Below are 14001 nucleotides of genomic sequence, written 5' to 3'. Positions count from 1 at the left end.
TATTAGTGATGCTCTACAGACTATTTCACCTAACCCCTGCAAGCAGTTGATAATCCAGACTGTTGATACATTCTACAGATGGTCATACTATCCGAATAAAGGGACCGAAATGACTAAAATGTGACTAAGACTAAAATAGCTGCCAATATTTGCACAGCTGTCAAACACGCAGTAGTTTCCTACAAACACCGATGGATACAGCTCAATATACCTGATGTACAAAAGGGTTGAATATCAAGTCTAAATAGGCTTGCTCAGTCTCCTTTTCGCCATGTCTGATAGATATGGACAGGTGAAATCTGCACCAGGCAGTTGAAGGACAGGAAATGAGGAATGTAGCATATATATTATATATATATTTTTACATTGAGACGTATTGGAGACATGAGGATTAACTGTCTCTTATGTGAATCCGTAGCCACTGGTGTAAAATACTTAAGTGGTTTTTGGGGTATCTGTAATTTATTATATTATTAAAATATATTTTTGACTACATTTACTTCACTACATTCCTTAAGAAAATATTGTACTTTTTACTCCATACATTTGGAATGTTTAGCAGGACAGGAAAATAGTCCCGATTCACGCATTTATCAAGCGAACATCCCTGGACTTCGCTACTGCCTCTGATCTGGCATACTCACTAAACACATATGCTTCGCTGGTAAATAGTCTGAATGTTGGAGTGTGCCCGTGACCTTCCGTAAAAATAAAATAAAAAGTGCCAACTGGTTTGCTTAATATAAGGACTTTGAAATTATTTATAATTTCCCTTTTGATACTTAAGTATATTTTAAACCACATAATTTTAGACTTTTACTCAAGTAGAATTTTACTGGGTGCCTTTTACTTTATTCATTTTCTATTGAGTTATCTTTACTTGTACTCAATTATGACAATTGGGTAACGTTACTTTTTCCACCGCTGTCCGTAACGTAAGGTTTTGTTTTCACTTCGGCAATCAACTCTGTCAGTTTGACGCGTGGTCCTGTACACTCGCTGATTTCCTCATTTCAATCAGTTCAAATCAAATCTAAATTTGTCACGTGCGCCGAATACAACAGGTGTAGACCTTACAGTGAAATGCTTACTTACAGTCTCTAACCAATGGTGCGAAAAAAAGTGTGTGTGTGTGTGGCTAAGTAAAGAAATAAAACAGTAAAAAGACATTTGAAAAGAGTAGCAACGCTATATACAGACACCTGTTAGTCAGGCTTGAGGTAGTATGTACATGTAGGTATTGTTAAAGCAACTATATGCATATGATGAACAGAGAGTAGCAGAAGCTAAAAAGTGGCGTTGGGTTAATGAGAGATAAAGATCACACAAAATACATTTGCCAGATTTGATATCCAAAACAATAAATCAGTCAAAATCTATTCCAACTCCCAGCCATTGTACCAAAATGGGTAGGTGGCCATTGCTGAATAAAGAGCCCAAACAGCTGCGACAGAAAACAAGATTATTCTCCACAATGAGAACGGCAACATACGTATTATATAGTCAAGAACAAGAGCTTACTGAATCGATAGTCATACCTGCACGAGAGCTTTTACTTCCAAGTCATGTTTGATGATTTCTTGCTTGCATATTCAGACATGGACAAGAGGACACCATGCTCGACAACAAACCGCAAGGAATATCACTTGGTTAAAAAGAGGGTATTTTGGTGTTGAGCAACAAGAACCGGTTTAACAAAATGCAAAAACTTGTAAATCAATAGGTCGATTGATTGATGGTTTAATATCTATAAATTTATAAGGACAATAAATGAAAGCCATCACACACCCAATGAGGGACACATGGAATCAAAGAAAGGCCACATTACGTGCAACATACATATTAACATATGGGGTAGCTATAGTCCAATAAAAAGGAGCCTAAAGTTACTGTTTAGAGGCCAATTGGCTCCGGCAGACGAACCAGTATGAATCGATTATTCATTGCGGTACGGTTCTAGAAACATAAAGCCCTTTACTTTCACATCAAAATAATTTCACAAATGCTAAATATACACTTAATGCAGTTTTAACCAGTTATTTTACAGTGACACGTTTGTGGCGCCCATCTTCCATGTACACGCAGGTGTTCCTAGTCGCAGAAAGCGAATTAGCTGGTAGTCGCTTCTGTCTACCGTAAACAAACGTTGTAAAAACGGAAATTTGACCGTTTGGGAACACTAACCCTATTAAAAATAAGTGTAGTAATTAAAAAAAAAAAAAATCCCTAGCTGATATGAAAGATACGTTCCTATGTTTCCAAAACCTTACTGCAAGCGATGCTTGTTTATGTTTAGAGCAAGCATCGGGGCTCCTCTGGCGAGAAGTTGGTATAGTCAATAGGCGCTAAGGTTAGTTAGCGTCTATGAATGGCAAAGGGGGATACCTAGTCAGTTGTACAACTGAATGCATTCAACTGAAATGTGTCTTCCGCATTTAACCCAACACCGAATGGGCTAGGGTAACTAGTACCATGCCTTGCAAGATCATATCAGTATTAGAGAATCAAAAAGTCACAGCACAATATACAGAACATGCCATACAAATCAAAGAAAAGGTTGATACTTCCATTCTTAAAGTAGTAAAGAGGATATTTTCAGAAAAGTCCTTTGGGGATCAGTTTGTACGAAGCACCTTTGCAGGCATCTCTCCACACTCTCTAAGGTCGGGTGTCAAAGGCTGGGTAAGGCTCTAGATTTACAAGAACAGTTCCCTTTGTGAGGAGGCGATCGCGTGCTTCATTGGTGTACAGCAGTGAATCAGGTCCTCTCCTACAGAGAAAATGTTTAAAGTTAATTATGTATCGCTTTTCCCATCTGGGCATTGCTTTCAGATCAGTGCAGATGATACGATTTCATAAAAGTACAGATTAAAATAGATAAGGAGTGGAAGCCACAACTACAGACTACTATTGACAGAGAGATGTTTATTTGTTCATCGATTCATTTAATCTTGTGGCCTACACATTTGCAGCTAAAAAGGCTGAATTGCCGTAGACTTACAGATGACACATGGAGACCGAGGCATCTGACCGAGTTTACCTGTAGCGGGAGAGGAGACCGAGGCATCTGATCGAGTTTACCTGTAGCGGGAGAGGAGACCGAGGCATCTGACCGAGTTTACCTGTAGCGGGAGAGGAGACCGAGGCATCTGAACGAGTTTACCTGTAGCGGGAGAGGAGACCGAGGCATCTGACCGAGTTTACCTGTAGCGGGAGAGGAGACCGAGGCATCTGACCGAGTTTACCTGTAGCGGGAGAGGCGACCGAGGCATCTGACCGAGTTTACCTGTAGCGGGAGAGGCGACCGAGGTATCTGACCGAGTTTACCTGTAGCGGGAGAAGAGACCGAGGCATCTGACCGAGTTTACCTGTAGCGGGAGAGGAAACCGAGGCATCTGACCAAGTTTACCTGTAGCGGGAGAGGAGCAAGGGCTGGTAGACTAGGGCCAGTGGGTTTACCTGTAGCAGGGGAGGGGCCGAGGACTGGTAGACTAGGGCCAGTGGGTTTACCTGTAGCAGGGGAGGGGCCGAGGACTGGTAGACTAGGGCCAGTGGGTTTACCTGTAGCAGGGGAGGGGCCGAGGACTGGTAGACTAGGGCCAGTGGTAGTACATGTACCAGATGGTATCGTTCTTTAGAGCTGGTCCAAACAGAGGGTTGAGCTGGGCCAGGATCGCTATCAGCCAGCTGAAAACATACAACACATACTAATGATTACACATCTACATATGTCTGTCATGGTTTCTGTTATGTCAAACGGCATTCTTTGTGGACCCCAGGAAGAATAGCGGTCACTAAAGCATCTAATGGGGATCTAAATGAGGAATAAAGATGCCTTGTTCTACCCTATAGTAATGGATGAACATCACAGCAGGGTCAGCTATAATAGAGGAATCCAACTAAGAGTTCAGCAGACTGAAGGAGACAACATATCACTAGATACTTCCCTCTGCTGCTGTGAACACCATCCCCATTATGTGGCCTGCACTGCACCCTGGTGGACATACGGCAAAGTAACATGACACGGCTTTATCTGCTAGCCTCAGAAGCTAAATAATTAACTAGGAAATTAAATGGCATCTCAGGACTACCAGGTTATATTGAATAGAATGATTACGTACAATACAAGCAATAGCCATACTCTCGGATCATTGACCCACCATACTCAGGGATAGATTTATTTTCTCTATTGGAAAAAACGACTGCGATGAACTTTGAGCATGTCAACATCTGTTAATGACTGGTAATCATTATGTACTCATGTTGGGACATTGAAATCGAGCTGCAGTCGTCCCAATCAATGTTAATGGCAAATGACCTAAGGGAGAATGGTGTTCCCTCTCTGTGTCTCTATGTGGGACAGATGCTGAACACTTCCCTAGCTCCACATATAGGCCAATAGTCCCATTTCACACCTTCATGAAAGCAACATTATGCAAGATTCAACACACACAACGCTGGGCTTTAATCATTATGCCGATGCTGTTTCAAAACGTTTTGCAACAAAAAACGTTTACGCAAAACAGAAAAATGCAAAAGAGAGTTTCTATTGGTCAAATTCAGGTAGGTCCTTCCCAGTTTAATTTGCTCTGTTTGATTCTTAAAACAGTAAAGGGTTTCCGTAATGAATACACCCTTGATGTTGCCCGCCTGCGCCCTGTTCCAACCAACTGAGCCAAATTAATACAAGAAGGGCCCTCATAGTGATACTGTTAAATATTCAGCTACATTCCTGGGAGGACTATACTTACAACAGGTAGCAGCAGACAGCAGTTAGCACCAACATGGTAACTATCACTCTGTGGAGGGGGAGAGAGAGGCATTATTGCACTGGGCCAAGACATTATTACAAAGCAGTAACAATAAATTAGGCTATAGATTTGTACAACAACAAACTAAATGTTAGTTTGTTAGTCCTATATCTATGGTTTATTATGGCAAGTGCTCATCTCCCAGACGTACTACTGGGCCTACTTCATGCAGATAGGGCTTTATTATGCCAACTTCAGTCACATGCAAGTGACAGAGCAGATGGGAACTAGAAATGGACTGGGGAAGTTCCAAAATTACATCTTAATTCGTCTATATTCCATCAATTTTTATCCAACAAAACGAAATTTGTCAAATGTTAAAGCTTATTAGTACTTTAAAGTCAACTCAACTATTGTTGGACATGATGAGCAATATTGTTGACAAAAGAACCAGCTGCCAAAAAGTATAATAATTTAGCAACGGACTGAAAAGCAAATAAAAAAAGTTATTGGACGCATACACATAAAATAGGTTTCACATTTTCCACGAATATGAATACAAGAGACATTTGAGGTCTAGCATGAAGTATGTCCTTTGTTTGCAAACTTTTATAGTTAGCAAGAGATTGCTTTTTTCTATCATGTTAGCTAATTTACTCACCCTCTGTTCGGTCCCTTGGGGACAAACCACGGCACAACTCCACCAATAATCCCCCAAAACAGAGTCATCACCGACATAGGAATTACAAAACTAAGCTCCGCCATGTCTGTCTTTGGTTATAGAGTTTTAAAAGTAGAAAAAGTTAACCTATGCGCTTGACAACGCTACACGACCTCGAAGTAGCGAAATGCTACCAGACTAGGAAGTATGGATCACATGACGTCGCCACAATAAACTGGGCTGGTAGTCCAAGATGTTTTATAAATAAGCCAAGATAGACCACAGCCTGTCGTTTCCAATGGGAACAGATGGGTCATAGTGGGCAGAACAAGCATGCGGGTGGGCAGAGCCCAGCACGAGCTAGCGAGATCATATTGGCCCGTTCTAGCATACATCAGTATAGTTCCGTTAGTGAACGTCTACGCGTGTGCAATAACTCGATTTTGCACTCCTAAACAACGCGATTTTTTACAACTTTAGCAAAGGCGAAAGTCTACAAAACTTAGTCCACTCTGTTCATAACAGATTTTATTTTTGGGAGTAGCAAACTGCATTGAGATCAAATGTTTAATCGATGAGAAAATTTGCTAAATGTATCCCAAAATCCATCTCGTTCCAGTTTCTCCCACTCCCCGCCAGTGTGCTTCCTCTCACAACCATATTTGGTAGTGAGTGGAAACGCCAAACGGATGCTTCATAATCCAGTGATATATCTGTCTCATTGTTCTATGGGGTAGTGGTGCCAAAAGTTGTTCATAAACTGATCCTTGGAAACTTGATCCAATGGGAAAATCAATGGAGTTTTTGGATAAATGGCCAAAATATCTTATACCTTTTTTCTACGAAATAATCTTCATCAACTAATGGCACTTTTTGTGAATTTTGAAGTATTTATGTAATAACAAAAAGCCCTCCAGGACACATACAGCACCCGATGTCACAGGAAGGCCCCAAAAAAGATCATCAAGGACAACAACCACTCTAGCCACTGCCTGTTCACCCCGCTACCATCCAGAAGGTGAGGTCAGTATAGGTGCATCAAAGCTGGTACTGAGAGGCTGACAAACAGTTTCTATCTCAAGTTAAACAGCCATCACTAACACAGAGGCTGCTGCCTACATACAGACTTGAAATCATTGGCCACTTTAATAAATGGATCACTAGTCACTTTAATAATGCCACTTTAATGTTTACATATCTTGCATCACTCATCTCATATGTATATACTGTATTTTATATACTGTATTGCATCTTGCCTACGCCGATGTCATTGCTCATCCATATGTATATATTCTTATTCCATTCCTTTACTTAGATGTATTGTTTATATATATATATATACCTTTATTTCAACAAGGAACACAGACTGAGACCAAGGTCTCTTTTACAGCTGGGCCGAGCGTACAATGATTAAGAAACTACACAAGACAAAGAAAACGATCACAGATAACACAACAACAAAAAATACAGCAGCAGATTGTTACATTTACACACAGGTTATTCCCCTAACAGGTTATTCCCCTAACAGGTTATTCTACTAACAGGTTATTCTACTAACAGCACAAGAACTTGCATTACCCGAAACAGTTACAAGCCATACAAAAATAAAAATCCTCCAATAAATATTTAAAATGGGCGACAGGGGGACAAGAGTCTTAAGTTGAAGTTTAGTCTGCAGGCTATTCCATAGGCAAGGAGCGTAACAGGAAAAGGCAGCCATATCCAACTCTGTGGAAATCACATGGGCCTCAAGTGTAATCCATGCTTGAGACCTGGTGTTAGGAATTCTAATTCTAATATTGATGAGTGATGATAAATAAGAAGGTAGTTTATTCAGAAGTGCTTTATAGACACCACGAGAGCTTGTTGTTCTTGTCTCACGGACAGCAAAGTCCAACCCACATTTTGATATAAAACACAGAGGTGAGTTCTGTAGCTAGCACCCGTAATAAACCTAAGTGTGCAATGATAAGTAGCATCCAGCGATTTAAGTGTGGATGCCGTAGCATGCATGTAGATAATATCCACATAATCTATAACAGACATAAAAGTAGCTTGCACAATTTGTCTTCTATTTGTAGAGGACAAACGTGTCCTGTTTCTAAAGAGGAAACCTAGCTTGATTTTTAGCCATTTATAAATTTCGTCAATATGCATTTTAAAAGACAGTTCATCATCCAACCATATCCCTAAGTATTTATATGCAGAGACCTGATTAAATCTAGAACCATCTAAACTCATAAGTCCGAGTGTATTTTCAACCAACTTTTTGAACCTATTAAAAATCATAAAATGTGTTTTTTTTTGCATTTATAAAACAAGTTTTAGCTGTATAAAGACCCTTGTAATATCTTCAAATCTGTCTCCAATAGTGATAATGCTTGGTCAGCCGTTGAAGCGATAGAGTACATGACAGTGTCATCAGCACATAAATTAATTTGACACTTTCTTATCTCTTCACCGATATTGTTTATGTAGAGAGTGAACAGTAATGGACCAAGTATAGAACCTTGTGGGTCCCCTTTAACCAACTCCAATGGCTCCGACTGGATGTCCTCGACTCTAACAGCCTGATTTCCATCCTTTAGATAGTCATGAAACCAACGACAGGCATCCAATCCCAGTCCTATTGACGACAGCTTACCCAAAAGTATTGCATGGTCTACAGTGTCAAACATTTGAGACAAATCTATGAACAAGGCGGTACAGTGCTTTCTATTATCTAGGGCATTAGTAATATCATTTCCAACATGTACAGTGGCCGTAATAGTACTGTGTTTAGGTCCGAAGCCAGATTGATTAGTAGAAAGAGTATTGTTAACAGTTAAAAAATTCACTACCATCACCTCCCTTGAGGAGTGGTAAAACAAAAGCTGTTTTCCAAGATTTAGGAATCTTTCCTACAACAAATGTTTGATTAAAGATATGCATCACTGTACTAGAAATAACAGGTGCCGCAAACTTGAGTAAATATGGATCCAGATAGTCAGCGCCTAAGGATTTCTTAGAATATATAGCAGATAGTGCAGATAAGACCTCATCTTCTGTGACTTTTTGAAAATTAAAAAACTGCTTTAAATTATTTTTTTTAAATTATAGGCCGAGGGACTGAAACAATAGACCGGTCAGGATCATGTTGGCCATTTTTTCATTCAAAAAGAAAACCATCAGAAATAAAATTCTTATTGAAAACATCACAAATTTCAGCTCGGTCACTGATGATCCCAGATTCCGATGTAATTTGCTACGGCAGGGAAGTCAAGGAGTTTCCTCGTTTAAGTGAAAAAGTTTTGCCTAAAAAGCAGCCAATCAGCTGTTTCACCAGTTTTCCTCGCCAAGGCCCATGCTTGATTCTTTTGCAGAAAAGGGATTTTCAAATCACAGGAGAACGAAGGATTAGTTCCATTTTTTACCCTAAATCGCTTTAACAGGCGTGTTGATCAGCCAAAAAGGTAAAAATTGCTGAAAAGAAAGAGAACGCTGAAACTGGGTCCATTATGCAGTTTACGGATAAAAGCTCTGAGTAATAAAGGTCAGGGATAAAGGCTTGCTCTGAGAAGTGTTTATAGTTTCTCTTTAGAATTGTACAGGGGTAGTTTTTTTTAGACTAGTATCTCTGATACATGCAATAGGGCACTGGTCACTGATGGCATTAGCAAATAACCCACTAGCTATATATTTGTGAGGTGTATTTGTAAAGATAAGGTCTATTAATGTAGATTTTGGGATCTTTTGGATTAGGACAGGTAGGTATAGTTATTAGTTGAGTAAGATTTAGTTACACATGTATTTTAATTTAAACGATGCTGGCATCAGCCAGTCCAGATTGAGATCTCCGATAATCAATCATTCAGAGTTTGCATAATTAGACATTAACTCAATTTGCATAGAGCAGATACCAGAGATAAACTCCCGCTAGCGTTAATAGTGCATTATGACCAAGGACCACATATAGAACTAAGCATTCATACTGTTTGGGAACAGAAGTTGAAATGGACAGTGACATCTAGGTTGCATATAACATATATGGCAATGCCTCCACCCCTACCCACTCTGTAGACATTATACCCAGCTAACAGAACATCTGAGTCTACCTCTACCCACTCTGTCTGCTCTGTAGACATTATACCCAGCTAACAGAACATCTGAGTCTACCCCTACCCACTCTGTAGACATTATACCCAGTTAACAGAACATCTGAGTCTACCTCTACCCACTCTGTAGACATTATACCCAGCTAACAGAAAATCTGAGTCTGGAACAGAGACACACAGCCAGGATTCAGATATAATCATGTCAGCATGTGATTGTGAGACCAGTATTTCAATAAAACCTAGCTTTTGGATCAAGCTTCTAGCATTCAAATGAATAATTCCTAGAGCTCAAGGTAATATTAGATGAGCGACGCTTTCTTGTGTAACTACTGACAGGCCTGAGTTGGATGGAGACGAAATTACTTCTAACAATACCCCTCTGCCTGTATGAGGAAGTGGCAACACAGTACCTTGACAGTAGTGTAACAATAACATAAAGTCCATCAAAAGTTTCATCCATGTTAGCAGCACCTGCAGAGCTATTTAAAGCTATGGGGGGGGGTATAGTCTGATGAGTATAGTCCCCCATGGCTATGTAGCGTCAATTCTCACATGCCTGTATGAGGCTATAGTGAGAGCCAGGCTTGAGGAGAGAATGCTTGTACCTATTCAGATGTAATCCATCCCGGAGAAATACATTTGGTCGATGTAGAATGTGTATTAGGTAGTTGTTGTGGAATTGTTAGATTACATGTTAGATAGTGCTGCACTGTCAGAACTAGAAGCACAAGCATTTCACTACACTCGCAATAACATCTGCTAACCATGTGTATGTGACCAATAGAATTCGTTTTGGACGTGAACCATCATGCGATTAGGCCGGTTCCACCAAGCTAAACCAGAGTATTAGGCAAAACAAAAACATCCCCATACGTGTGGCTTGCCCACTGTGCAGCACTTTACTGTGATAAAACCATTTACGACAGACAATTAAATAGATTTTTTACAACAGTTTATTGTAAACAATACATTTTCACTCTGCCATCTTCTCAATGGTTTCCTCCTTGTATTTGCCCTTCTCCTTTCCATCAGCACGAGACTTGGCCTTACGCTCCAGGATCTTCTTGCGATCCTTGTCCAGCTTTAGCCTGGTGATCACAACCTGAGAGGGAAGAGGGAAAAGAGATGTGATTGGCACAATCATTTAGAGCAGGAGGAGGATTGGTTCTAGGTCAACTTCAATATAAAGTGTGGTGAAAAGACAAGATTCCTGAAACCCAAACTGAATTCCTCTTCACGAAGAAACACTTCTCTGCCACAATACTAGTCTGGCTACACCATGGAGAAACATCTCAGCCACAATACTAGTCTAGCTACACCATGGAAAAACATCTAAGCCACAATACAAGTCTAGCTACACCAGATGTAGGCTAGGCTTGAGAAGCTAAATTGTGAGTTTCTACAAAACAATGGACATTATATGCAATCCCAATCAGTAATGACAAATCCATGTCCAGACATAACACGGAGAGCCTTTCTATTAGACAAATGAGAAGAGCTCTCAAATTCTACACAAGACTGGCAGGGAACTATATCAAAATGTATTACTACTAGTAATATCACTGATGTCCAAGACCAACCGGAGCCAAGTAGGAATGCAATGACCATCAAAAATAAGTAACCTAGGCTAGTCTCACAATTTAACATTGATCCGAGGCAACGGCTTACATGTCAGGTAACTGCACTAAGCGTAGTACTAGCCAGTAGTCAATGTTTCTTCCCCAGTACAAAGCATACACGAGGTGCCTGCTGCCATACGACATGTTCAAATCAGTTAAGATGTCCAGAGACTTACAGTAAGGCGGACTACAGTCAACTAATCTTCCTTCGTAACAGGAAAACACCCATTGCCATGACATCTGAAGGCCGAAACAAGTGGTGAATGGCAAATAACTGTACATTGGCTCAGTTTACCCAGGCACCCTACGGAAACATTTGAACTCTTTCTCAAGTAAACGTTCCTTGATTCCACACCTTGTCAAAGTGCATTGGAGAAAAGCAATAAGAAAATCAATAAGAAAAGCATCTAGAAACTGATGTGTTACAACGGCTTGTCCAACAGAAATACGCAATTTTATTCGTAAAAAAAAAAAAAAAATTAAACCGACCATGGCCCAGGTGTGGTGACCACTGAGCTTGGACACACTGATAAACCTGCACGTATTTAGAAATTCCTACAGGTAATGCAACACCAACAGGTAGCTGCTGAGAATGGAAGTGATTTAGCTGGTGTTAAAGCTAGTTTTTTTTTTTGCGTCACTCCACAACAACAGAAAATAGTAATTTTTGAAAAACCATTGTGGACCACTTATTTAGTTGAGACACTAAAACAATCATTATCAACAATGGTACAGACGTCATGTATAATACATCTATACACGTGTCAAAAAGGTACAGGTGTGTGACTACAGGTAAGATGCCAGAGCCTCACCTTGCTGGGGTGGATGCCGACGTGCACGGTGGTGCCGTTGGCCTTCTCTCTCTGCACGCGCTCAATGTAGATGACGTACTTCTTCCTGTAGACCTGCACTACCTTGCCAATCTGCTGGCCTTTGTAGTGTCCACGGACAACCTGCACAGCAAAAACATGGAAAATATCATTAATAACCACGTGACCAAAATCCTAACGTTCATTTGAATTGGTCAGAAATCAGGTGTTAGTTCTGGACTGGAGTTTTATGTAGTTCCTCGGGCGTGTTAGTAACAACTAATAAGGCAACCTCATAATTAGTATCAAGTCTGGTCAAACTGTGTAGTTCTGGGGTCTTTACCTGGACCTCGTCGTCCTTGCGGATGGGCATGGACCTCGCATTGTACTTCTGACGGAGCTCCTTGGAGAGGGGGGAGGACATGATCTTCCTCCGGATGTGTGAGGGGGCATTGAAGTGCCTCTTGCGGTTCTTACGCCGCGAGGATGTCACAAATGGATTCAGCTTCATGTTGATGACTGTAGGGCAAACACAGTAGACAACATTCAGACTAGAGCGGTAGGATGGCCCGACCGATAAATCACAACTTGCTACATTTGTCGTTTTAGGCAACATGTGTTTGTTACCAGTAACAAACCAAAACAACTGCATAGTTTATGTACAAAACAAAGCCAAGAGATTCCCGACCGAAAAGGTAACGTTTGTTCGCTAGCCTTATTAACGAGCACCTCAAGTGATATACTGTTGTTAACGTGAAGCTAGTTAGCTACATAGCTAACGTTAGCTGGGTAACGATAGCTTGTCATTATCCGGAACTCATGTCAATAGCTACAACATTTAGCTAGCTAGACAAGCTATCCACCCAACAACTGCATAACTAACGTTTAACAGTTCAGAGACAATCAGAGACCACCACCTACAAGTTCACACAAAAATCAACGAGCTGCTATGTACGCGTCACATCCATGCTTTCAACACGGCATGGGTACACAGATAGCTCCCTAGCAAGGTTGCGAATGCTATGTTTGATGCTTGTCAAGCGCAGTGGACTTCAGTGTTAGCGACATTCAAACTACACTTTTCAATGCCACGGGGTTCGCTAAAATACGAGACACTATGAACACAAATCGTGAAATGAATGTTCAGGCCCAGTTCAATTCGTAGCCTGTCTGCCATTCTCTGGGGTTTAACGGGTAGCTATAGCAAGCCAGCACCGGTCGAGGGATGCAGATTACGATACGTTTTTATTTAGCAACCAATATAAAATGTGGCTCCAATAGTGATCACTATAGAAATATATCAGCGGTACCTGACTCTACGAGTACTTTTGGGGAACAACAAAAGTGTATAACATAGGATGGATGTTGATAACTTTGGTGAAAATGTCAACAAGGAATTCTTACCCTGCCGATTACTCCTCTATGACCGGCGGAAAAGAGACTCTCATTGTACTTCCGCTCACATTAGTTCACACATGAGTCCCGCGAGAAGTGCACACACAGAATGAGAGTTACTGCTGCTTGTACTTCGAAGTTGGAAGTTACATCAATCAAAATAATCAATTTTAATCCAAAATAAAAATGTACAAATATGTATGTAGTACATTGACAAATATGAAATGTTTCTTTGTTCCTACAAGATTGTTACTGTGCTTTGGAGTTTCACATTAGTCAATGGAATGTATTTTGGCTGTTTATGGATTAGGCCTACAATTTCATGAAAATATTAAATCCAGTAAGGGACGACGACGCCAACAAGAGAAAAAGCATATCGTTTCATGGGGAGGCATCGTTTGATGGAACAGTTCCAATGCCTCTCAGAGCATGCTATAGGTTGGTGGTCAGTGTGTGTGTGTGTGTGTGAGTTCGTCAGGGCGGGCTTTGAACTGTATGGAAGTATACTGGAGTAGAATACGCGCAGTATGGATGTTGACCAGGAGATGTCGCCATAAAGCATGATGTAATTTAGTCGGACCTCCTGGACATTTTTAGGACTTTCCATCTTGACTGACACCCTGGCCATCAATTAGTAGGCAATATTTCCCGAGAAGAGACCTAATAGAAACA

General features: G+C 40.7%; 2 protein-coding genes across 2 annotated transcripts; both read right to left on the bottom strand.

Annotated features, from left to right (window-relative positions):
- Window positions 1–1724: 1724 nt before the first annotated feature.
- On the bottom strand, window positions 1725–5634 carry LOC112255907 (V-type proton ATPase subunit e 1). Its single transcript, XM_024428748.1, has 4 exons — window positions 5413–5634; window positions 4752–4799; window positions 3562–3687; window positions 1725–2770 (listed from the first exon to the last, which is right to left on the bottom strand). The coding sequence occupies exons 1-3, from the start codon at window positions 5514–5516 to the stop codon at window positions 3594–3596; spliced, it is 246 nt and encodes an 81-aa protein (XP_024284516.1). The 5' UTR covers window positions 5517–5634; the 3' UTR covers window positions 1725–2770; window positions 3562–3593.
- Window positions 5635–10441: 4807 nt separating this feature from the next.
- LOC112255908 (60S ribosomal protein L26) lies at window positions 10442–13425 on the bottom strand. The gene is made up of 4 exons (XM_024428749.1): window positions 13339–13425; window positions 12278–12453; window positions 11938–12078; window positions 10442–10608 (listed from the first exon to the last, which is right to left on the bottom strand). Exons 2-4 carry the CDS (start codon window positions 12443–12445, stop codon window positions 10480–10482), a joined length of 438 nt encoding a protein of 145 aa, XP_024284517.1. The 5' UTR covers window positions 12446–12453; window positions 13339–13425; the 3' UTR covers window positions 10442–10479.
- Window positions 13426–14001: the final 576 nt, after the last annotated feature.

This window comes from Oncorhynchus tshawytscha, linkage group LG08, assembly GCF_018296145.1.
Source record: "Oncorhynchus tshawytscha isolate Ot180627B linkage group LG08, Otsh_v2.0, whole genome shotgun sequence".
Lineage (NCBI taxonomy): Eukaryota > Metazoa > Chordata > Actinopteri > Salmoniformes > Salmonidae > Oncorhynchus > Oncorhynchus tshawytscha.
Note: the sequence above shows the minus strand (reverse complement) of the source record. Positions and strands in the feature narration are given on the sequence as shown.

Bases quoted from the DNA above. Each gene is read 5' to 3' on its own strand.
- LOC112255907 (XM_024428748.1), bottom strand. From the start codon at position 5,516: ATGGCGGAGCTTAGTTTTGTAATTCCTATGTCGGTGATGACTCTGTTT. The intron at 4,800-5,412 runs GTGAGTAAATTA...CCCCCTCCACAG, and splicing joins CCCAAGGGACCGAACAGAGG to AGTGATAGTTACCATGTTGG. The intron at 3,688-4,751 runs GTAAGTATAGTC...GTATGTTTTCAG, and splicing joins GCTGTCTGCTGCTACCTGTT to CTGGCTGATAGCGATCCTGG.
- LOC112255908 (XM_024428749.1), bottom strand. From the start codon at position 12,445: ATGAAGCTGAATCCATTTGTGACATCCTCGCGGCGTAAGAACCGCAAG. The intron at 12,079-12,277 runs GTAAAGACCCCA...TTTGCTGTGCAG, and splicing joins GCAAGGACGACGAGGTCCAG to GTTGTCCGTGGACACTACAA. The intron at 10,609-11,937 runs GTGAGGCTCTGG...CTTCCCTCTCAG, and splicing joins TCGGCATCCACCCCAGCAAG to GTTGTGATCACCAGGCTAAA.